This window comes from Crocuta crocuta, unplaced genomic scaffold (assembly GCF_008692635.1).
Source record: "Crocuta crocuta isolate KB4526 unplaced genomic scaffold, BGI_CrCroc_1.0 scaffold92, whole genome shotgun sequence".
NCBI classification, from domain to species: domain Eukaryota; kingdom Metazoa; phylum Chordata; class Mammalia; order Carnivora; family Hyaenidae; genus Crocuta; species Crocuta crocuta.
The window spans coordinates 2,537,894-2,564,183 of record NW_027528804.1 but is presented as its reverse complement, the minus strand read 5'-3'; the positions used below and the strand labels follow the sequence as shown (position 1 = coordinate 2,564,183).

The following is a 26,290-nucleotide window of genomic DNA, read 5'->3' as shown; positions in this document are numbered from 1 at the left end:
TCAAATTAGTGAAGAGAAAGGAAAACTAATGAAGAGAAAATCTAAAGCTGATAGAGAAGAGATGACACTGGATGTGAAGACGAGCCAAGTATCAGAATGACAGCAGAACTCTATGGAAGAAAGGCAAAAGCCAGAACCTATGGGGTCGCATATCTTCAGAATGTGAAAGAAGAACATTGTCAACCTGGAATTCTATGTTCTTCAAAAATATCTTTCTAAAACAGAGACAAAATAAAGAGCTTAAAGACGTCTGACAACTGAAGAATTGATCAGCAGCAGACCAGCAATAGAAGAAAAAGGAAAGGAAGAGCTTCAGACAGAGGAAAATGGCACCAGATAGACATAGTGACCTATGAAACAGTATGAAGAGCACTGTAAATACATGTTTAAATATAAATACTTTTTTCCTTATTTAAAATTTCTTTTAGGGGCGCCTGGGTGGCTCAGTTGGTTAAGCGTCCGACTTTCGCTTAGGTCATGATCTCGCGGTTCGTGGGTTCGAGCCCCCGTCGGGCTCTGTGCTGACTGCCAGCTCAGAGCCTGGAGCCTGTTTCAGTCTGTGACTCCCTCTCTCTCTGACCCTCCCCTGCTCATGCTGTCTCTCTCTCTCTCTCCTAGAAATAAATAAAAATTTAAAAAAAATAAAAAAAAAATAAAATTTCTTTTAAAAGGTAATTGAGCATAGGGGCGCCTGGGTGGCTCAGTAGGTTAAGCGTCCAACATCGATTCAGATCATGATCTTGCGGTTTATGGGTTCAAGTCGCATGTTGGGCTCTGTGCTGACGGCTCAGAGCCTGGAGCCTGCTTTGAATTCTGTGTCTCCCTCTCTCTCTGCTCCTCCCCCACTGATGCTCTGTCTCTCTCTGCCTCTCAAAAATAAACGTTAAATAAAAATAAACGTTAAAAATTAAAAGCAAAAATAAAAAACAATGTATCGTGGAACTTATCACATATGTAGATGTAAAATATAGTACACAATAGCACAAAAGCTGAGAGAGGGGAAATGAAGTGCTGTTCACATCCTACATAAGAAGAGGCATAGTGTTACTTAGAGGTGGACTAAGTAAGATAAGGGAAAGATGTATACAGTATAACAAGCTGTAAAACAACTTCTAAAATCTACGGCGGTATAAACCAAAAAGAAGATAAAATAAAATCATGTATAATTAATCAAAAAGAAGGCACAAAAAAAGAGGAAAACGGGAACAAAAATCAGACATGGCAGGCAGAAAACAAATAACAAGAGGGTAGAATGAAACACAGACCTATCAGTAATCAGATTAAATACAGATTACTTAAACACCTCAATTAAAAGGCAGAGAGCATCTGATAGAATAAAAATAATAAGACCCAAGTATATGCAGTGCATATTTACTTTGAATATAAAGACACAAATAGGTTAAAACTAAGAGGATGGAAAAAAAATGTTCTAAGCTAACGTTAATCAAAAGAAAGCTGAAATAGCTAATAGTATCAGTTACGGTAGATTTTCAAGCAAAAATATTACCAAGGATAAAAGAGGGTCATGTCATAAAGGGATCAATTCATTAAGTGGACATAAGAATCCTAAATGTTTATGTATCTAATAAAAGAACTTCACAATACAAGAAGCAAAATCTTATAAACTGGATGAAGAAATAGATATGTCTATAAATACAGTCAGAGATTTCAACATCCATCTCTCAATAACTTATAAAACAGGCAGGGGGAAAGTCAGTAAGGATATAGAAGACTTATAAACAACACTAACACACAACTTGACCTAACTGACAATTTAGAATGCATTCAACTTGATCAGATGAGTCATTATTTTTAAGTGCACAAGGAACATTTACCAAGACATACCATATTCTGATCCATAAAGCAAGTCTCAATAAACTTAAGAGGACTGACATCATATGAAGCGTTCTCTTAACAGAATAGAATTAAATCAAATTTCCATAAATGAAAGATATGTAGGCAGGGGTATATTTAAATGAAGATGTAGTAATTAATCGAAGCTGGGTGATGGGTACAATCGGGGTTCATTATGCTATGCTTTCTACTTTTGTGTATGTTTGAAAATTTATAGAATAAAATGTAAAAGAAAACAAGAGTGGACATTATTATTGATAGCACTTGCAACTTAAAAAATCGAGAATCATAAATGTTAATACATGGGCATGCAAGATGATACAGCTACTTTGGAAAACAATTTGTTAGTTGCTTATCAAGACAAATGGACTCTTAGCATCTGTTCCTTCAATTCCACTACTCTGTATTTACCCAAACTCAAAAAAAATGAAAACTTATGTTCATATGCAAGGTGGTTCTGTCATCAAAAATGGAAAATAAACTTCATGTTCTTTAGCAGGTGAATTGATACACAGATGGTGATACATCAATACAATGCAATGTTACTTAATAATGAAAAGGAATAAACCGCTGATACACATAGCAACCTGGAGGGATCTTAAATGCATGATGCTAAAGGAAAGAAGCCAGACTCCAAAACCCTACATATTGCATGATTCCGTTTGTACGTCATTCTGAAACATTCCTATATGGATAGGAAACAGATCAGGAGTTGCCAGAGCCTGGAGTGTGAGGTAGAGTTGAGTCCAAAGGGGCACACAGGATTTTGGTGGCAACAGAACTATTCTATACCTTCCTTGACTGTGATTCTTATGTATTTCTCAAAATTCATCAACCTGTGCACTTTAAAGAGTTAATATTATTGCATTTAACTTATACTTCTATAAAACTTGAGAAAAATAAAAAAAAAAGAATGGCTATCACAGTTCGTAACAGGACTGGGACTACAGTCTGTGTCTTACTCAAAATGCCATATTCTACACCAGTGGTTTTCAAAGTGTAGCCTCTAGACTGGCAGTATCAGCGATTCCTGAGAACTTCTTAAAATGTCAGTTTTGAAACCTTATCCCAAACATACTGAATCAGAAACTCTGAGGGTGGGGCTCAGCAATTTGTATTTCAGCAAATCCTCCAGGAGATTAAGATACACCTAAAGTTGGAAAACCACTGCTCTATGCTACGCAAGACCAATGTGATCAGAATCTCTGAGAGAAGGGCCTGCCTCTGTTTATAAAGTGACCAGGGGTACCTTGGTGGCTCAGTCGGTTAAGTGTCCGACTTCGGCTCAGGTCACAGTCTCATGGTTCATGAGTTTGAGCCCCGTGTTGGGCTCTGTGCTGACAGCTCAGAGCCTGGTGCCTGCTTCAGATTCTGTGTCTCCCTCTCTCTCTGCCCCTTCCCCGCTCACTTGCTCACACTCTCTCTCAAAAACAAAAAATTTAAAAAATTTAAAAAATAAAATAAAGGGACCAAAGGTAACTTTAATCAGCAGCCAGGTTTGAAATCCTCTGCACTGTGCCAGATGTTTCTATCATCATCTGAGAACTACTGCTGCTCTCTGGGTTGGTTTGAATCGCCATGTCATGAGGTTGGGATTCTAAAGTTTCCCCTCCCTCTGGCCCTTCTATCTCTGAGGACTCAAACACTGATTTATAGCTGACACAAGATTCAAAAGCACCCCTGGCTCACAATATATACTTTAATTTGGAAGTTGGACACTTCCAATCTCAATTCATATTTTGTCCATTTTCTCCAAACAGCATCTTTTCTGTGTATTAATTAAAGTTTAATATGATGAAACTGCCAATAATCGTTTTGGGGCCTACAAAAACACCAATTTAATAGCTCATTGATGGAGGCCTTTTTTCTCTTTTATATTCATATATTTACTTCTAGTGCTTACAATTGGTATATGCTGTAAATATTAGTTAAAAAGAGACTTCACATCTCTGTAAATTAGGGCTGCCAGGAAACAGAGGGTGTGGTGATTATTGGTAAGGAAGGTGGCTTAAAGCAAAGTCAAGTAACAGATAGTTTCCACTGATTGAAAATTTCAGAGAAATAAAATGTTGTTGAAACACATTGACCTTGATATTCAAGGTCAAAAATAAAGTACCAAATTAAAATTATTTTTATGAGGACAGGCATTAACAGCTAACTAAACAAATGAATAAGAAATACAAAGACAAAACAAAAGCTAAATAAAAAGCTTTTTAAGGTAAAATCCCACAGATTTAAACACTCAAACATCCAATCATGCCTTAGTTATCAAAAAATGAATATTTTAATATGGATAACAAAATATCTTTGAAAATAGACACTAAAGTGTATTGAGAACCCCAAAGAAAAGTAATTCTTTAGTTTTGATAATGTATTTAATTTTGTTTTTATTTTTTAATTTTATTTCAGTATAGTTAACATACAGTTTTGTTGTATAATATAGTGATTCAACGGTTTCATATATTAGTGTTCATCAAGGTAAGTGTACTCCTAATCCTATCTCACCCAATCCCCTACCCACTGCTCTTTTGGCTTTGATAATTTACAAGTTACTTATCTTCTTAGTGTCATTTAAAAAAATTTTTTTAATGTTTTATTTATTTCTGTGAGAGAGAGAGAGAGAGACAGCATGAGCAGGGGAGGGTCAGAGAGAGAGGGAGACACAGACTCAGAAACAGGCTCCAGGCTCTGAGCTAGCTGTCAGCACAGACCCTGATGCGGGCCTTGAACCCACAAACCGTGAGATCATGACCTGAGCTGAAGTCGGACACTTAACCGACTGAGCCACCCAGACGCCCCCTTAGTGTCATTTTTTATATATCCTCCTTGATGTGCTAGATTGGTGCCCTGCTTGTGAATATATACTCTTAACTTAAGCCATATTAATGAAAACAGGTAATCTTGATTCCATTTCTAGTATTGACAAGTCTAGGATATAATTCTTTCTATCTTCCTAAATGTGTCTACCCACAAGTTAGAACTAAATAATAACAACTGATGACACTCCATAAATACATTTGTGACAAGTCTGCTCATGTTACTTCATAATATTAGCTAACAGTTCAGTCTAGAATTTGTGAGAGGTAAAAGGTTTGGAGATACACTATGTAGTCCAACACTAATACTGTATAAGAGAAGAGGTTGAAGTGCTCAGGAAGTGATGCAAATTGTCCCCAATCCTACTGCTGAGTGTAACAAAAATGAGAACAGAATTCTGCTTTCCAGACTCCTGGCACAATATTCTCTCTACTAAAATGTAACAGGTTCTGACACTGAAAACTTAAAAAAAAAGAGAGACAAACAAATCATGAAGGAAATACTATATTTTAGGAAACACTGTAAGCAAAAGTTTCTCAGTTAAAAATTGATTATAAAAGGAGTACCAATGTTTCATAGAACACTCTCAAAAGGAAAGTCTACTGAATCTGCTGCAACTTTTAAGTGGCATCCTCTTGACTAAATTTCTCAGTGAGATTGTACAGGGTTACAAAATCCCACAGCACTATGATGAGACATCTTGATAACCAAACTTAGGTGTGCAGATGCTCAAAATGCTTGTTGAATGAATGAGTGAATGAGTTCCCCCAACTACGGAACCCCACGACAAGAGAGTAGAGGATTTCCTCCCTTTCCTTAGAAACAGGGAACTTACTTCCACTCCTGCTCGCTGTAGGTCTCAAACTAAATAACCATTAGTTCCTTCTAAAACCCTGGAAGATTACTAAGCCAAGCCACAGAAACACCAAATTACAGACAACATACTGGCAGCTTTATAATAACAAATATTATTAGTAAGGAACTCCATCTATAATTTCCTCTAAAGGATATGATTATCACACAGATTAAACAGAATCAACACTTCAAACTGACAGCAGCCTTTCGGGGTAAATCCACAGAAACACTAAGTGATCAATTAGTCTGAAACTCTAACAATTACCCTGCATTTCAAAGCTCTCACAGGTCAGTCAGGAACTGTAAAGAGTAGTCCAAAACAGACAGGAACCACTGTGACATACAACAGGAAACAGGCCAGTCTTTCAAGAGAATGTTGAAACAAGTTCATATGAGGCACAACTGAATTTTTCAAATCAATTTAAGCTTCTTCCTCCAATCTAGAGTCTTTTTTTTTCTAACATCAAAAGAATCAGATTTTAGTGACTTAAAAGAAAGCTCTCTCTCTAGGTTTTTCACACTTGAATATTTTCACAGTCAAACAAAGAAATACCTAGGAACATGAAAGCTCAACCTCCCAATAACAACCATTTTAAAACTTGATCGGAATTCAAAGCCTGAAATGCTACCGTCAACTTAATTATAGTTGATTTAAATAATTCCTTTCTTTTGAGTAAATAGTCCAGATTAACTGGGATTTTATCATGAATGGTTTAAACCAGCATTAGGAAACCCTAGAAGACATTCTTAAAAATTAAACAAAATTAATTGAAAATTTCTTACTCCTTTTGGGCTGAATTTATTTTGTAATACTTCAGTCACTTAAAATTGCTTGTTCTATCTGTCTAACTCTTAAATGACTATGTCCCTTTGTATTTACATTTCAAGTGTAATGAATGCCAAAACAAATTTGCATTCCTTGGCTTCTTAGCTGAGCACACTTTGTAAACAGCATAGAAGTGAAACAATATTTATCTATCTGTTTCATGATCAAAATGTTCACAGTATAAATCCAGACTCGATAGTTTATTAAAAGAATCATCAAGTATAAAACCATCTATTAGGTGTTTATTTCTGCCACAGTTAGGTTTCTTCTAATTTGTCCCTATCTTTATCTCTGGAAGGAAGATACTGCTGAAACTGGCACAAACGCACCTTATATGAAGTGACCATAATTTATTATCCTCTCTGGACCACTTTTCAGAGTGGAAAGGGGTGCCAGAAATAATTTGGCCAGGACCACAGGCGCCAACTCGGAAAACCCAGACATGTGGGTAATCTTTCTCCTTGGAGTCCAAGTGAGAACTCACCTTTTCATTTTAAGGCCCTCTGAGAATCTTGGGAAGGTTCCTAATGAAAAGGGGGGCGTGTTCAGTCAAAGTCCTCGGGTGCCATGTTGATCTGCTCCTACCTTCCACCGTATCATCCACCTTCACTTACCCGACCACCATGTCCTTGGGTCCGGCAGTTACTGTGCAGATCCCGTCCTCACAGTGTTTTCCCACCAGGCTGTGTGCATGCAGGTGGATGTTTTTTCCATTTGTGACCAACTGAACAATAACCTTTGCAGGTCCCACATAGTTGCAGATCTATATAAGAAGCACATTGAAAAAATTAGTACATCTGACTAGATTGCAACATGGAAACACTTAGGACAAACCACTAAGTAAAAAAAGTATGATACAAAATTAGGTATACCTATACATATAGGACCAGAGCTCTGTGTTTTACACGAGGTGATGAGCAAATGGTGGGATGGAGATCAATTAAAACGAGAACGGTGGTTGTGAGTTGTTGTGTATGGCGAGGATGCAGTCCAGCATCTGGCTGTTTATAATGCTGCATGTACTGTTAGAGTTGGAACGGCACGTCTCAGATGCTGTGTAGCCGTGAAGCATCCCTTTCCTACTAACCAAGAACACATCTCATCTGCACCCTCATCACATCTGCCAGTCAGGAATGCTGGGAAAAGACCCATGAGAAGGGATTTGGGATAGATGGATTGATGGAAATAGAGAGAAGGAGAGAAAAGAGCAGGAACAGTGTACCCCAAGTCTCTGCCATGAGATTAGGCAGGAGATGGAGTCTTGCCCGGGAATGGGCTCTGAAATGTCCTCTGTCAGGACACATCAGTGCTCTCTGCTATGAGCTCTGACAACTGAGTTACGTATGTCCAGGTACGTTGCTTCAGTTCAAATAAGTGTACTCCCTACGTGCAAACCCTTAGATCCGACACCTATTTAGCTCTTGTTTTATAAAATCACATTTTTCCATTTAAGGTAACTTATCTTTTTAATTGTTATACTTTTAAAATGATGACAATGGCAATAAAAAGGAAGCAGCATGGAGAAAATGGCATTTTAAAGAAAAGACAGCTAGGCCACCCTTCCTCCTCTAGCTGGCCCTCTGGCCCCCTATGGTAAATAGACCACAGATTCCTCCTTGAGAAAGCCCCAAAACTAAAATCATCCTAACAGAATAGACCAATTTGTCTTATTTTTCCTTTCCTGAATCCCACGAGACAAAATCCTGTGATAATTTCAGCCAGGCTATTGGAAATGCACTATATTTCCTCAAAGGGTAACCAATGACCCTGGTTTGCCTGGGACTGGTGTGTGGGGGGGGTGTTTCCAGGGCTTTCCAGCTAACACTGGGAAGAGTTAATCACCCCATTTCCTTAGCTCATATTGTCTCTTTTTGAGAGAGTGAGTGAACCTAAACCCAGGATCTCCCAACTATATGATCATTAGGAATATTTTAATCTGTACAAGAAGCTCGGAAGGAAAAGAAAGTAGATAGGAGTCCCATCTAGCCACGAATCCTTGATGGAAGTCTTTCTGACATAAGCTTGAGGAAGAATCTACACTTGCCAATAAAATTTCTTAGAAAGAGACAGAATCCCTTTCAATCTGTCTACTTCTACTATAAATATCATCGGGTAGATTCATATTCCATTGAGGCAAGGTTTTGTCAGGATTTTTTCAGTATGGATTTTTTTCCTCAACCCAATCTCTCATTGTAAGAGTTGAGGAGAAGTTGATTGGGACTGGGAGCGTTTGGCAGAGAGTTTGGGGGAGAGAAGTTTCCCGCCCTGAGCAAAGGACAGAATCCTTTCTAATCAACAATGCAGCTCCCCTTAAAAACCCTAGGGCCTCTTTGCCTGAACTTTGGCCCAGAGCTGTTGCTAAAGTTTGCTTTCAAACCCTGTAATGCCACATCCCAAGGATCAGCTCCTTCCCAAGAAGTGGCCTCCTGTCCTTGCAGAGCAAGCTCATCTCATCACAAAGAACGTTTAGGATTAAATTCGGTTTTGACCACCAGCTCAAAGCACAAATTAATAATTTCTTAAACAGGCACAGCACTTAAAAAAGCTTTCTGGGCATACAAATAATAATGAACTTGGTGCTTTCCCTTTTAAAAGAGGAGGAAGAAAGCCTCTGCCTTTCGGAACAGGACGGGGAATGAAAAGTTCTGGGTTTGCTCCAAAAGTGGCTGTTGTGCCTGCAGACGCCCTGGATTGCCGATGCCAGTTCTGGGCCTTGATCTTGAACATGTGAGATCAGCCTTTGTTACGATGACATGTTCTTCAGGGACTTCTTCAGCAGTAAATGAACAGTGAAAGGCACTAAATAGACCATGTAATTTCACTTTTAAGTGCATGGAGCACAGAAATGCAACAGTGTAAGGCATGATGAAATGCTTCACTTGGGTGAAATCAGGTAGGCTTTCCACCTAAGCAGAACATCGGAAGGAATCCAGTGATCGGAGCCCCATCGCTCTGGATAGTGGGACCCTTCAACGTCCCCACTGTGAAGGAATCAGTCACAAGCATTGAAGGAAAGAGTGGGAGGTGTCCTCAAAAAGTATTCACATCTTTTTCTTGCTATTACTTCATGACTGAAGGGTGGCAAGAATGAGGAACTGAGTAGTCTCTGAGGTAAAGGGACCTGAAAAAGTTGCCAGTGACTAATATGCAGTTTGATCCATTTGAAAGACTTCAGGTCAGCATGGCATCATCTGGTTTTTACATCGACCACAGGGCAACGACAGGGAGGCCCCTGGGTTTTGTGGACTTTCCAAAATACTGACTGAAAGAAGAAAGCTGAAGTGCGGGGACAGAAAAAAAATGATACTATTTTCAGGTTATATGGCAGATGAAGAAAAATGGAATTCTACCATAGAGGAGGGCGTGCTTCAGAGAATGCCACCATGACTGAGAGCTATTTGCAACTGATTCAGATATTCAAGTGTTCTACAGAGAATTTGGTTATTTTTATTCAGCCTCCCATTTCCTTCTTTGAATAGTGGTTCCCTTGAAAATTAACTTTACAGAAAGCAATTGTATCTGCCAGGAAGGCTGGGTTTATTTTTGAAAGAATCTGAACATAGCAGGCTCTTAAATGCTAAGAGCTTAAATATAAGTCAAGCTTTTTAGTGAAAGCCAGGGAAACAAAGGTGAAAATGTGAGTAAGCAGCTACCAAGAGACACGATAAGCGCATGTACTCCAGGGGCAGACTAGCTAGGTCTGAAGACAGTTTCACCATTTACTAGCTGTGTGACCTTGGGCACTGTTTGGTTCCTCATCCGTAAAATATGGATTCAAATAAGACCTCGGAGGTTTGTTGTGAGGATTAAGTATGTTAAAGTCTTTAGAACCTGGCCCAGCAAATAAGAGCAATATACAGTGTTAACCATTATCTTCTTGATCCCTATAACAGACCCCCCCTCCCCCAGAGATATTTAAATGATACACCTGCACTGAGATTATTTTTTAAAAATTCTGTCTTAAAAGACCAACTCGGGCCACTTTTATTCCTAGGGTAAGTCTTCGCACCGCGGCCCCTCCCCCCCCGCGTGGCATATTTTATTGGGCTTTGTTAATTTTCTAGTAACAATTCTGTTATTATAGTAACAGCTATCATTCTTGGAGGTGCTCAGGACTTTTCAGCTTCCTTGATGAAATTAAACCTTTCTTCCAGGAGCTTTATGACTCAATACCTACTGATGACCACGGGCTAGATCTGCTTTTTGAGTAAAAACCAGAAACCTAGTGTCGCAGATAACACCGAACTTAGTCAAATCACCTCCTTTTATTTAAAGTTACTCTGTCATGCTCTAGCAAAGTTCATACGGTTCTTAAGAGGTGATTAAGTAGGCCAAAATTTTCTGGGAATCAGAATTTGAGATGTCCAGTTTACTTACTGAGTGAATTTGACCACATCACCCTCGCAGAAGAGTCAACATGAATGTATGATGGTGACACATGAAGTAGTTCTTTTCTGCTTAGTTTTTCTCATGAAGTGATGATGGTGACGATGATAATTGGCGGGAAGAAGGAGGGAAAACATCCACCATTTTCAACCAGAAATCTATGCTAACTTTACTTGCATACCTAACTCTGTCTTCTACTGCTATAGCAGCAGCGCAGAACAACGTGATTAAATCCAAGAGCTCTGAAGTCAAGTTGCCAGGCTCAAATCTCTCTGTTGCCACTTAATCAGAGCCGGGTCAGCAGGAAAAGATGGGTAACATCTCTGGACATCAATTTCTCCATCTTTAAAATGTAAGGATTAATGCAGATGATTTCACAAATTGTTTCTGAGGATTAAATGAGTGAATACACGCTTGCCACCTAATGGGGTTTGCAAGCTCAAGAATAAACCCATTCTTCTCTCCAGGCTATTACTTCACTGATAACCAAAAGTATCCATTTATTTGTTATTTATTAGGCTCCCTCTAAGTTTCATGCACCCATGCAGTAGGTCAGGGAGTGAAGGGATACAAGGAGAGTGAAAAACAGACATAAACTCTGTTCTTATGGGAATTAAAGAGTGGGGCTAATACTACTCAAAGAATCTCACAAATAAATGTACATGCCTAACTGTCAAGCCCTTACAAAAGACATTCATAATGGGGATTTGACCTGGTCAGGAAGTCAGAGAAAGCTTCCTGAGGGAGCAATGAGGGCCGAGCTCTGAAAGAAGGGCAAGAGTGTAACAAGGGAAGTGGTGGGTGGACATCAAGGAGCTGAGAAGAGTATTCCCAGTAGGGAGAACAGCATGTACAAAGGCACTGTGGTAAGAGTCCTTCTCATTGTCTCCCCAGCCATACTCATCACCATCTAGGGGATGTCCCTCCCTTCTTTCTTATCTAAAACCACTCATTCTTCAAAGGTAAGACCTAAATATGAATCTTCCATGGCACTCTCCTCACCACTTTGACCCACAAAAACCCACTACTGTCCCCTTTTGAGGAGAATGTGATTGGAGTGGGACAGGAGCACCAAATGCAACTTATTGCAACAAGAAGGTGGTAAAAGCCAATTGGCAACTAATGGGTTGCTGGCTTATCTCTGGTGCTTGTTAAACTCCCAGAGCACAAACACCAATACTTCCTAACTTACTGTTCTCATGAAAGGGAAGGGAGCATGTTTACTCAGCCAATCTTCACATTAGCCCTGCAGGGTCAGTAGTGGTGTCCCATTCCACAGCTGAGGCAAGTGAGGCACATCAAGGTGAAGCAAATCGCCACCATTCCTATAACTGGAGTGCTGGGCAGCCCTCTGAAGCTGTCTGTCCAACTCCTAAGCACACTCACATTTTCCATTACGTTGGCTACCACTGGCTCAAAGACCTTCTCTTTTGTCTATGTCCAGTCTGCCCAGTGTGGTGCGGCTCTCCCTTGCCCAGTACGGTGCTGGTACATGACAGCTATTCCTGAATAACCTGTCTGTTTAGTTTTGTTGGTGTGTGTTGTGACAAAGGAGGTCTCAGGGTCAGTAGTGAGGTGGCAGAAGTACACTTGTCCCCTTGCAAGGCTCTGGCATTAAAAAAAAAATCGTGCCACAGACATTATTCAACTCTGCCCTGATTCTCCTCTGTTAGGTTGCAAGTCAGATTATAAAACAAGAAGCTGAAGGAAGAGGCACAGGAAGAGGGGAGAAGAAGACGGAGCAGAAAGGAGGAAAAGGGGAAGAAAAAGGACAATAACAGTTTTCACAATATAACTTCTCTCGCGGATGACAAATAGATTTTATTGTTCTTTATTATCTGTTGAGCATCCGGGAAGTACAGAATAACCTGTATTAAGTGAAATAGGACAGAAGCGTGTCTAACACAGTTTCTGGCATAGAGTAGGAAGGTGCCTGGTACAGTTAGTTCTTTCGTTTTAAGGTAGGGGATTTAAAGTTGATCCAATCTGGTATAAAATGGCAGCTCTTTCTTTTTCCACCCATGTGGCCTTACATATATGTTAGGTAACCTCTCTGAGCTTCAGGCTCCACATCTACAAAATGGGTCAATAATGTGACCTCAGATGGCTATTGTGATGTACTGGCACGTGGCCTGTACCATGGAGGCACCCGTTTCTTTTCTTCTCTTTTATTTATAAGGGGCCATTTTCTCCTTTTTAGGCCTCCCAGCCACCCTTTTGGGTAGACAGGGATGGCACTATCATCCTCATTTTGCAGATGAGAAGACAGAGGTTCAGACAGATTAAACAAGCGACATAACCCAAGGTCGGACAGTGATGATACAGAGGGACCTTGGAATTCAGCCCATGTCTTTGGACCGTAAATAAGTGAGGTGTTCTTAGTTAGGTGGGATACCGTGAAAACATCCTTGTTGACCCATTCACTGTTGATGACAGGGCTGTTTCTCCAGTGGGGCTCCTGGCTTTGCACTGATTCGGTCACAGTCCTTTACCTTGTTTATTGTCCCACTTGTTTGGCCAACAACACATATGACTCACATGTTAGGCTGGGGTAAGAAAGGCACACTATGCCATTAACACAACAAAACATGCTAAGAGGGTGTTATGCACTACACGGAGGGAGGAATAAAATCTCTGTCTACATAAAACTTTGAGTCTTCTGTCATACTTTGACCTAAAATTTCTTTTTTGTCTTTTCTATTTTAATTTTCAGTTTTATTGCATTAATACAGCTGCTTATAAATCATGATTCTTTCTGAAAATCAGGTAATACTTTTCTCCAGGAATTGTTAGGACTTGTACCTCAACAGGTGTCATTACCTCATTAAAAAATTACAAATAAATCGTTACCCTTTATGTGGCCCAATTATCCGTGGCTGCAAGAGAATGTGGGAGTAAGTACACGATATGTAACTTACGGCTGAATTATATTACAAGTGTTCACTTCTAAGCCAGTTTTTTTGGGATTTGGGTTTAGTCTGAAATACCGGCATTCTGGTACCACTTCTTTTCTACATCTCTTACTTTCCTCGCTGGGCTATGCGCATTCTCAAATTCTTTTTCTCTTTTTAACAAAGCACAAAATACATAACATCTAGTCGGTCCTTCAAACGATATCCTGACTCTGACCACTTCTCACCACCGTCGCTGCTGTTCCCTGGTTTAAAGCCGTGGTGATGTGTCTTCTGTGTTTCCCGTGCCTGCCCCACGTTCCCCCGCCTATTCTCCTGAGGGATCTTGCTCAAGTCAGGTCATGCCAAGTCTTGTCACTCCTCTGCTCAAAGTCCTCCCAAAGTGAAAGCTGTTGAAGCTGAATGATTAGCACAAGGGGACTCATTATATTGTTCCAAGTATATATGATTAAGATTTTCCATGATAAGAAGTTAAAGAAAAACAACTCCAAGCCCTCCAATGTCTTTCCATCTTAACAGGCCCAGGTGATCTGACACCCCCACCTCCATTTCCTCTTTGATTTTGTTTCTTACTGCTTCCCGCCAGGCGGCCTCATCAGCTTGCCCGCTGTTCTTGACTAGGGCAGCTCAGCTCCCACCTGAGAGCTCCTGAACTTGCTGTGTGCTCTGCCTGAAATGCCCTTTCCCTGGATACCTGCATGTTTTCTTGCTTCCCCTCAGGCTTTGCAGAAATGCCTCTTTCAGGGGGGCTTTTGTTGCTCACCTTACCCCTGTCTAACCTTGACCACTCCCATCCCTGCATTCCTTGTTCCTTTCTCCTGCCTTATTTTTCTTTCTACTAAATACCATTTAATTCACTACACATTTTACTTATACTGATTATTGATTATTGCTTGTCTTGACTAGAGTGGAGGCTCTATCAGAGTAGGGACACCGATTCCTTCCCTGGTAAATCTCCAGTGCCTGCAATAATGTTTGTCACATTGTCGGCATTCAATAATTAATACTTTAGTGAATGCAAGATTAAATAATTAAGATACGATTAAAATGTTATCTGTGGAAGGTAATTTATCAAAACATAAAGAGCTGTATCAAGTAGGAAGTGGAAATAAGGTAATTATATTCCTTCTTTTGTTATTTTGTCTTTTCAAAAAAAAATGTCTAGACTCCAGTGTCACCTCTCAATAGGCTTTCTAAATTAGAACATGATTATCATACAGCAGAGCAGAACATTAGCCTAAGTTGGTAGAAGAGCATGTAGGTGGGGGTTGTGGACCTCCAGGATGGTGAGAGGACTCTAACTGCTGAGTGGCAGGAATTCAGGCAGCCATGGGAAACTGAAGGGAAGGTCACCCTTAAATTATCTCCCTTGGAAAAGCAAGCTAGCAGCTCTCCTCTTAATGTCCAACACCTCCCCCCCCCAAACTTCCCTCTCTTCATCCTAACTGCTGTTGGCCATAAGGCATTCTTTCGCTGTGCTGGAGTCTTAGCACCTGCCTCAAATCGCTATTCTTTGCTTTGTTATTGCCCTCAGGGACCCAGAATTCACATTTCTGGTCCCCCCAATTTCACAGTCCCTTCCTCCTCATGTGAGAAGGCTCTTCTTTGATGTTCACTCTGGTGACAGACAGGAATAACCACCCGCAGGACTTTACCATGATACAGTACAGCTACACCTGCAAGATCTCAATCTACTGGGCTCCCTTTCAACAAAGAGCATCAGGCTCTGCAGTCAGACAGACCTGGCTCTGAGTCCTGGCTCCTCCCACTACTAGCTGTGTGCTCCTGGGAAAGTTACTTAGTCCTTTCGACTGGGTTTCCCAGCTGGATAATGTGAGTACAAACACATAATCTCTGAATTTTCACAAGGATTAAAGAAGATCATTTAAAGGGTCTAGGGCAGTTCTTGATGCGTGGCAGGCACAAGATAAAGGACAGCAATTCTGATTTGTGTCTTCATGCCTGAAGCAGTTTATCTGCAGTTGAGATTTCCTCTGACTTTATTGAGAAGGTGGAAACCACTGCATGGGAATCTCTTTAACCTCCCTTCTCCTTACTGCTCCCCAGGCTCAAAATGTCCCTATCACTTCACATATCCTCTCCTAATTCCAAGAAAGTAGGTCTGTTCCCTTTTCCAGAGCTGACCACTCTCTTTTTGCCTAGTGCCTTACTTGTGCCAGACGTCCTTGAATTACCCTTCTCTTCCTTTCCAGGGGACCCTTCCTCTTAGTCACAAAGCACGTACAATCTTTTCCCTTATTCTAAAAAATCCCTTTCCCGACAATGATGATGAAAATTGTAAAGGTTAGCATTTATTCAAATCTGTGGGCCAGGCACTACATCAAGAAATACAGAAATACAGAATCATTCTTTAATTTCATCTTCTCTAATACCCCAGTGAGAAAGGCTGTTAAAAGGCACTTAGGTCTGCTTCAGTGCCATTCTCTTTTTCCTTACCAGTATGCAAGCAGAGCTCTGTTCACCTGCCCTGTACTCTCTCTGTATCCTACTTAATCTGTAACCTTTTGCAAATTAACTAAATCCCCTATCCCTCAAATGAAAAAATGCTTCAAGGTCATGGTTGACTCCATGTTTCCAAACCCAACAGCCATTTCTTATTCTTCATCCCACATAACCTGTCAGAAACCTGGGATGTGTGTGTTACCATTCCCTTCTAGAAAGTGCCCCCTACCACTTTTTGGACAATTCTACTAAGTTGCTCTCCTTCCTCCCCAAGGAGAAGTCTTTTCAGAGATCCAGCCCTTGGCCCACTTCCAATCTTTACCATGATCTCTCTCTTGATATTCTTATCTAGTCTCCCAGATTTAATTGTCTGTGCCATGCAGAGAACTCCTTAATTTCAATCCCATGTGCTTACCCTCCTTTTAAACATCTGTAACACTTTCAGCTGTTTGTAGAGCATTTTCCTGTCCACAACATCCTTATAACTCAATCTGCCCATGACTGAACTTATCCCCTTTGTTCTCAAACCTACTCTACTGGCCAAGAGACGAAACCACCACCTCCACGCAAATGCACGGGAATCCTCCCTATCATCTGGGTTCTTCTGCTGTCCTTCCCATTTTAATCAGCTGCCAATTTCCGACCAGGTCATACCCCTAGAATCTCTGGCATTTGTCTTTCTTCTCTATTTTCACTGCCTTCGTTTATCTATTTCAGCCTGAACTCTGAGCTTAACTCCTAAAGAATCAATGCAGCTCTTCCAGCTGGGGTCCCTGTGCCTTTCCCTTCAAAGTCCCTTAGCACATGGCTACCAAGTTTGTGTTCCTAAAGCACAAGGCTGAGTACAGCATGCTATTCTTGTGTTAAAACTTATATAGAAATCTAACCATTTTCCACTAAACCCAGCCTAAATTCTTGAGTGCGACACAATCTGGCCCTGCCCTACTCTCTAACCTTATTCTCACCTTTCTCTTTCATGTACTGCTCATGTTGGCAGAAGTATCCACTATTCCCTTTCAACCTCAGATTTCTACTTTTGAGGTTTTGCTGCTGATTTTTCTGCTTGTGCTGTTTTCTCTAGTTAGATCTTTGCTTTCGCGTTTCTACCTTTTCCTTAGGATCCAGGCCAAAACGCAATCTCTGCCTCAAAGTCTTCTAAGACCAACCTAACTAGCTGGCTTTTATACAAGCCTATCTTTGTTTTGGGGCCATTAGGTTATTCATTTTTCCATTAAAAAAACCAAACAAACACAACAACTTTATTCAGCAATCCCTACATGGCAGCTACAGTTGCTGACTCTGTAGTGGTGAATAAAACTAACACGATATTTTCATATTTCAAGTATTTAAGGACATATCTCAGTTCTTCTATGAAACTGATCCTTGAGGACAAAGACGCTATTGAATTCTTTCTATTTCTGCAACCCTCAGCACAGAAACAGAACCGATTTAATCAATATTTCTTTAAAGAACTAATAATCACTCTGGTTCAATCTTGGGTTTCAGTACCAAATAAGTGAATAAATAAAAATAAATAAAAGAACTAATGACTGAATAAATCAGTGGCTTCAGGCTACATGGAGAAAAGAAGGAACAGCAAAGTGCTCCACAGTCCAGGGCCAGCAGTGAGGGGAGGGGCTGACACAGGGCCCACCCAGCTGTCTTGCTCTGAGGTCTGCGAGGTCTGGGAGGTGTGCAGAGGTGTTACTGTCCTGTGATAGGGTCTTATTCACGAACATAACCATGGCGGATCACCCTGAGGACTTTTCTGAAAAGTTTCGACAAAAGGCCAATAAACTTGCAAAATTCTCCTAACTCTGCTAATTAATTCGGTGGCTTCGAATCACAGCTGGGACGTAGAACCCTGGCACCATCTTCAGTACTTAGAAGACTATCTCTTGAAGCACTTGTACTCCCTTAGGCTTTTCCACTGAGAAAAATAACTGCCACGTACACACCGAGTGGCCACAGAGATGCCACGTCTTTCATTTCTGTAAGTCCAAGTCTCAGGTGGAATTTAACCCTGACATACAATTCCCCAATTGTGCTGGAGCTTGGCCGAGGTGGTGCGACGGGTGGAAAACAATCAGCAAGGTCAGTTCCTGGTAAAACAGAAGTGAGACCGGGAGGAGGGAAGCACTGCTTTGGCCACAGGGCCTGTGAGATCGGAGTGGTGAACCTCACATTCGCCAGCCCTGCTTACACTCTGCCAGTGCGGCTACAGAGGAGGGCTCTCTGGGCCAGCCTCCCAGAGACACGCCGGCACGTCCCACCCGAAAGTAGTTCCAACTTCCCCGTGTCCATTCATGCTGTCAAATCACTGAAAAGTATCTCAAGAGTACAAACTCAGGAAACTGCAACCTACCTAAAGCTGTAACTTATTTTCAAGTGTGATACCGAGTTTGGGGGAAAACCACAGGGGTGATAGCACAGTTTGTAGAGTATGAACAAATTGTGCTTGATGGAAATGCCTCCAAATTCGTGGATTTGCGGAAGAGTGTTCTCCTGAAGTCTGCAAATTTTCAGAGAAGAACGTCTGGGTTAATTTTTGGTGCTAAGTTTTAGTGCTCCAGTGAGCAGCTAGGGTTCTAGCCATCAGTTCCTGCTGTGACTCAGCATCAGCCACCTGTCTTCGCGCCCCGGAATTCTGTTTGCAGAATTAACTGTATGCATGTAAGGTCTGAGACGTCTTCCAGCTCTCAAATTCTATGATTCCTTTCTATAGGTATAGGACACACAGGACAACACCCAAAGATCACATTTTCAAACTGAAGGGAAAAAAAGTTTAAAATCACAGAATTTCTGAGTTGGAAGGAACCTAACAGATAAACTTAATTTTAAAATTGCGAACATTTTAAAAACATTTCACCACAGTTACAAACTGAGAAAACATACAATCAACACTCAAATTACCTGTTGCAATGGGGCCTCTGATAGCATGAAAAATCAAAATTCAGAGACAAAGAAAACCTTTATGTTAGGCAAAGATTTCAACTTTTGTCATTAAAACTGAAAATGAGTACCCATAGTATTTATTTTCAGTTAATTCAAGGAGGGCGCTGCCTGGGGCAGATAAGTCCTGATAATAAAGATGTCTTTTCTGGGGATATATAAAAAATGCTTCAATTAAACAAAGGAGGGGAAAAACAGACAAGTAAAATAAAGTCAGAAGGAGAAATTTTAGGCTATGAAAGTTTTTTACTTTAATCTATATAAGCTACATAAAAATAATCAGAAGGATTAGACCACGATAAGGTATGACTGAAGTATGTCCAAAGTAAAAATTTTAGTTTTCTGATTTACTTATTCTTTGAAAATAGAGATTATTAATACAACTTGTTAACATTATTTTTAAATAAAGTTTCTCAACACATTGTTTTTGACCCAAACTTGATTTAAGATCATTAAGATTATCTTCTGATTCTGATACTCAAATTTATTTGGGATTAGATATCACTAATTTCTTTCTTCTTAAAAAGCCATACAATCATTCTCATGATATAATTTTCTTGCTTAGAAAACCTATTCTATTATTTTCATGGAAACCCACTCGTTAAAGAAGTAATTAAATAATTTGGCTCTCAATGACTGAAAGTATTTAGAAACATCATAAGATGATGTTTAATTTGTACTGGAGTAAATACAGCTGCCTGTACAAGAATGTGGACCACTTTGGGAAGAAGACAATTAACTGCTCCTTTCTTCAGAAGGAAAGTACATAAGATAAAGCATTTCAACTCTTCTTCCGTGATTTCCTGTGGAAAACCCCTACTAAATTAGGAGAATTATGAGTGAGTAGAATTGGGAAATTTTCTTTGTCTGATTTCTTGTTGCCATTTTATTGGCTAATTAACATCCCAGACATTGATGGAGCAAAAGAGAAAACGCGACCTAAGTGTCAGACTGAGGTTAACCAACATGCTGTAGCATCTACATACTATGATGTAAGCAAAAGGAGGAAGGGGGAAACACCAAAATTTCTAACAAGCTCGAAAATAACATCAGTCAGGGATTTGGAAAAATGGTGGAACTTTAAACCTGCAAAAAAACCCTTCAATGTGATAACTTCATATTGTTCAGTCTGTATAAGTAACTAAAATACAAAGCATGTGAAAGAAATCATACACTTTGATGCTTGGATGAAATGTTCTGCAAGGTATTAATTTCTATCATCTTTAGGGATTTGCCAGAAAACTGTAACTGCCCTATAGACAAATCCTGATTTCCCTTATTATAAAGTTACTAACTTATTAGGCCAAAAATCTTCTTAAAGGCATTTTAAAAAAAAGGAAATGTTCTGATAGTAAAGGAGTTAGCTTCCCTGCTCTGTAGTCTTCTGGTTTATTTATAAACCAATCTAGTGACACTGAACTTCATCCCCAGGCTATACATTCCACCCTCAGGCAGCTGCTCTAACTCCCTTGGGGTTTCCATTCATCTCTCCTTATTTCATCCTCTTGTGATAGATAGGATAAAGCTCATCTTTTCTTTCCCTTGATAGCCATTCATGTATTTGATGACAACCAAATTCTCTAGGCTATAAAAAATCTGAGGCTCAATGACTACACCCTTTTCAAGAAGGTTGAGTTTTGTCACTGTTCTGCTCTGAACATACTCCAGGTGCTTTCTATTTCTCTACAAATGTGATGCCCAGCAGTGTACACGGTATTCCTGGTGTGCCCTTTCAACAGAGAGTGGGAGTGAGACCACCACCTCCTTGGTCTTATATACCATACTTCTGTTAATGCAGCCTAACGTGGAATTACTTATTTTCTGGATGTACTTATATTCTGGATGTCTCCTTTAAATAAACTGCTTAAGAATTTAGCTCCTTGGCCCAGCTTTTCAAAAGTAATCTGAATTTAAATTATGTTATCTATCACTTCATGTTCCTGCAAATGTGATAAGGTCTCCACTGAAGACAGTGATAAAACAAGTTGAAGTGGCTGTGGAAAGATCCCTGAGGCTGAACTCTTCCTCTAGGTTGACATCACCAGACTGAGAGATGCTGCTAACCCCTTAAGTACCAAACCAGCCACCTCTAGCATCTCACTATTTTACCCTTGCAGAAATCCTCTCAAACAAGATGGAGATACATTTGGTGTGATTAGTTGTTACTAAGGTGCTTGAGATGAATATCCAGCTCTCTAGCCTCTGGTTTGGAAATGCACCTATCAGATGCCATGGGCACTCTGTCACAAATGGGGGTTGGGGGTTGTAAGTATGTAAGCCAGGAGTGATCTCAAGTAAGGCTGCATTTTCCCCTAGCCCTCCCCAAGATACACACATGCACACACACATGCGTACATGCACGCACACACGGGTACACGCACACACACACTACAGAGCGTCCTTTGAAGAGGCAGTCCTCTGGCAACTTTTGGGTAACATCTGTATTATTATCCTGTATATATCTGTTTCCATGTAACCCCAGGGGCAGAAATGATCACATTCATGTATGGACCACGGAGCATAGCTCAGCACCCTGCCTGGCATGTGGGCTGCGACAGATAAACATGTACTACATGAATGTGAGGAAGGGAGGACAGCCAAGCGGCCTTTGAAACTTACTCATGGAATGTTCTAAGTTTAGATGGATTCAGGTATCTGAACTAATAATCTGGAACACAGTTTATATCAAGACTCTGATTCCTTTTATGTCTATATTCCTATTTTTATTAAAAAATTTTTTTTAATGTTTATTTTTTTAATATTTTATTTATTTCTGAGAGAGAGAGAGAGACAACATGAGCAGGGGAGAGTCAGAGAGAGAGGGAGATACAGAATCTGAAACTGGTTCCAGGCTCTGAGTTAGCTGTCAGCACAGAGCCCAACATGGGGCTCGAACCCACGAACTGTGAGATCATGACCCGAGCCGAAGTCAGATGTTTAACCGACTGAGCCACCCAGAGAGCCCCATAATATTTATTTTTGAGAGAGACAGAGTACAAGTGGGGGAGAGGCAGAGAGAGGGAGACACAGACACTGTGTCTTCTGGAGAAGCAGACACCAGCCTCTAAACTGTCAACACAGAGCCCAATGCGGGGATGGAACTCACAAACCATGAGATCATGACCTGAGCTGAAGTCAGACACTTAACTGACTGAGCCACTGAGGCACCCCTATATTCCTGTTTTTAAAAATAATAAAGCAGGGGTGCCTGGGTGACTCAGTCAGTTAAGCGTCCTGACTATTGATTTCAGCTCAGGTCATGGTCTCACAGTGGTGAGACTGAGCCCGAGTCAGGTCAGGCTATGCACTGGGCATAGAGCCTGTTTAGAATTCTCTTTCTCTGTCATCTCTCTCTGCCCCTTCCCTGCTCACATGTGCATGCTCCCCCCCCTTCTTTCTCTCTCTCTCTCAAAAAAAAAAATAATTAAAAAAAACTTGACTTTACCATGATTTCTAAAAAGTCTAGCTAATTTCCTATAAATGACAGATAATGGAAATGATAGATATTCAAAAAATAAAATTAAATCTACAAGGATGGGAAATCCCTAAAATTGAATATAAACAAGAAGTTTGCCTATGTACCCCAATGATACCATAACCTATATAGAAGGATAAAAATTTAATCCAAGAGATTTTGAACACAATGCTTTGAATATCCTTTTTTGAATATATTTGAAGGTCAAAGGAACTACAAAGAAAGTCTGAACTGTAGTTAGTAAGCTTGTACTAGTACTGACACTGGTATAGCAATTCAGAAGCTATTCAGTATGTACTACAAGGCTGAGCAAAATGAGTACATACACTGATATCACTGGCAAGAAGGATTTCCATTGCTGGATAAAGGTGAAACAAATATGAAATGGGGGAAGGAAGGGACAAAGCCTATCTTGTTAGACTGGAATTAGAGCTATCAGCATAAATTCAAAACTTTTTTAAAAAATGAATTTTCGGGGCGCCTGGGTGGCTCAGTTGGTTAAGCATCCAACTTCAGCTCAGGTCATGATCTCATGGTTCGTGGGTTCAAGCCCCATGTCAGGCTCTGTGCTGACAGTTAGCTCAGAGCCTGGAGCCTGTTTCAGATTCTGTGTTTCCATCTCTCTCTCTGACCCTCCCCTACTCACATCACACTCTCTCCCTCAGAAATAAATTAAACATTAAAAAATTAAAAGTAAATAAATAAAAAACATTTTTTTAAAAAAATGAATTTTCTAGCTCTGTCTAATGGAAGCCTAGAGGAAATGTCTCCAGTAAAAGGAACCAGGTCTTCCTGAAGAGATAGAGGATCCAAGGACTGGTGTAGGGAACATATAGGATGAGCTGAGTGCATTCTATTATTTCAGAAATAAGAAAGTATTCAAAAATTGAGTGGGGACATATCAAAAAGACAGAGGAGCTAGTATGAATGACTCTCACTGGCCAAGATTGGGACCAATATAAGCATCAAAATAAATGACAGGAATGGCTTATAATACATTGACTAATAACCAATAAGTACCTACTGATACTAAAAAAAAGGTTTTAAAGGAATGTGAAGAAGATAAAGCTCTGGGTTTTTATTTTATTTTTTTGAGAAAGCTGTTTTTTAATTTTTTTTTTTACTTATTTATTTTTTTATTTATTTCTGAGAGAGAGAGACAGCGTGAGCAGGGGAGGGTCAGAGAGAGAGGGAGACACAGAATCTGAAACAGGCTCCAGGCTCTGAGCTGGCTGTCAGCACAGAGCCCAACGCGGGGCTCGAACCCACGAGCGGTGAGATCATGACCTGAGCCGAAGTCAGATGCTTAACCGACGGAGCCACCCAAGTGCCCCTCTTATTTCTGAGAGAGAGAGACAGCGTGAGCAGGGGAGGGTCAGAGAGAGAGGGAGACACAGAATCTGAAACAGGCTCCAGGCTCTGAGCTGGCAGTCAGAACAGAGCCCAACATGGGGCTCAAACCCACAAACCGTGAGATCGTGACCTGAGCTGAAGTCGGATGCTTAACGGACTGAGCCACCCAGGTACCCTGAGAAAGCTGTTCTTAAAAACAGAATTCTAACTAACAAAAGGTAAAAGGAATGATATAAGTAGAAAATTACAAGTTCATCATCAATTGCTAATAATAATTAATTCAGGAAAGAATCATCCATGGATGCTAAACCCATTGGGAGAAAAGGAGGAGGATGGTGGCTTGTACCAGGGTTGCAGCAGTGGAGATGGTGACAAGTGATTAGATCCTGAGGAAGTTCTGAAGGCACAGCCAATCAGGTTGTCGGATGGATTAGATGTGGAGTGCAAGAAGAGAGGTGTTCAGCATAACTCCAAGGGTTTTGGCTGGAGCAACTGGAAGGACAGAGCTGGCACTTTCCAAGAAGGGAAAGACATTAGGAGGAGCAGACTGGTACGGAAGCTTTGCCATGGAGAAAGTCCACTGAGGAATCTGAGGCAGAAGAGGCCCATTTCAATTCAGAGAAGTTAGAGACACGGCTATGGGCTAAGTTCCCGTGTCCCAACTCACTGGGACTAGGACATGGGTCACCTGATTCGTGGTCAGGTGCAGTAGGGGAGGAAAAGGAAGAGAAGGCTGGTGAGACGGGAAGAATGAGACAGAGCAGCAATTGGAGCGGAGTCCTGAAGGCTGGTCTAAGATGTGATACTTTCAATTAACAATCTACTGTTAACACATCATGTTAACGGTCTCTTCTTTAGCTACATTATGATAGACCTTGTGCTTCTTTTGGGAAGTCTCATTCTAGCACTTCTTGAGATGTTGATGATTCATTCATTATCCGAACAATTATTGGCCCCTTACTATATAGTATTCCAGGTGCTGGACATATAGCAGCAAAAACAAAAACAAAACAAAAAAATCAGAAAAATAACTCCTGTCCTCATGGAACTAACAATCATGTTACAGACATGTTCATGATTTTTTAAAATTAAAACCATAAACATGTCTTGAACAAACATTTAATGCTATAGATGTACTGGCTGCTTTTATGTCTATTACTTCACTTACTACTAACACTATCCCTGCAAAGTGGGTAGTTTTATTTTTGTCTTATAAACGAGGAAATAAAGTCTGAAGAGATTAAGCAACTTGTAAAAGATCACATCACCTATATGTGGCACAATCTTGAGTAAGATCCAGCTTTTGCTTTCAAGTATGGTATTTTGCTCACTAGACCACAGCCCTATTTAACTGCTATAGGACAGATGTCTTCACTTCAGCAACTTAATGGGTTTACTCAGATCCTGCAAAGTCCCTGGCATTATGTAATGCATGAATAAAGCACTTTATATGAAGCAATTTATGATCTTCTGTTGATCTATTGCTCATTGGGGTTAATATCTAGGATATGATCTCATGCTTTCTTTATGAAATCTTACAGTGGTACAGATGAAATTGGCTTGACCAGCTCACAGGAGTTGATTGTTAAAGTTACAGAAATTTTGCAAGCCAGTACTTCACACTGACAGCTTGAAACTGACCATGGTGGCAGTATTTATATCCAGGAAACTGACAAATACTACAAATCAGGGCTTTGTTTTGTTCTTCTGGAGAGCTAGTTACTAAACATTTACCAGCACACAACTGTACTGAAAGCTCAACAGCTACTCAATGGGGAAAGTATCACAGAAATTACTTTCTTAAATAAATTATTCAAAATACTGGCAAACTTCTCTAACTTTTCTGCTACTCCTAAATATACACCAGTGATATACAAGGGAACATGATGTATACATGTAAATGTGTTTCTGAGTGCAAAATGGAGCTAAAATGGCCTTTTCCCCATACTTTAGGGCTATAACATCTGCATAATGAGTTGAATAGTGTTCCCCAGAGGTTCATGTCCACCCCAAACCTCAGAAGGTGACCTTATTTGTTTTTTTAATTTTTAAAAATGTTTTATTTCTTTCTTTTTTTTAATGTTTTGTTTCTGAGAGAGAGAGAAACAGCATGAGCAGGGGAGGGTCAGAGAGAGAGGGAGACACAGAATCGGAAACAGGCTCCAGGCTCTGAGCTGGCTGTCAGCACAGAGCCCAACGCAGGGCTCGAACCCATGAACCGTGAGATCACGACCTGAGCTGAAGTTGGACGCTTGACCAACTGAGCCACCCAGGTGCCCTGTTTTATTTATTTCTAAGAGAGAGAGAGAGAGACAGCATGAGCCGGGGAGGGTCAGAGAGAGGGAAATACAGTATCTGAAACAGGCTCCAGGTTCTGATCTATTTTCACAGAACCTG

The 26,290-nt window shown here is 40.4% G+C and overlaps 1 protein-coding gene across 2 annotated transcripts in view; it reads right to left on the bottom strand.

Annotated features, from left to right (window-relative positions):
* The window catches only part of NFKB1 (nuclear factor kappa B subunit 1), a 115,644-nt gene that overhangs the window by 44,716 nt on the left and 44,638 nt on the right, over positions 1-26,290 (bottom strand). For both annotated transcript variants that reach the window (XM_077755750.1, XM_077755751.1), the window contains exon 6: positions 6,967-7,115. In XM_077755750.1, the coding sequence (XP_077611876.1) occupies positions 6,967-7,115 (149 nt within the window). The remainder of the gene's footprint in view (positions 1-6,966; positions 7,116-26,290) is intronic.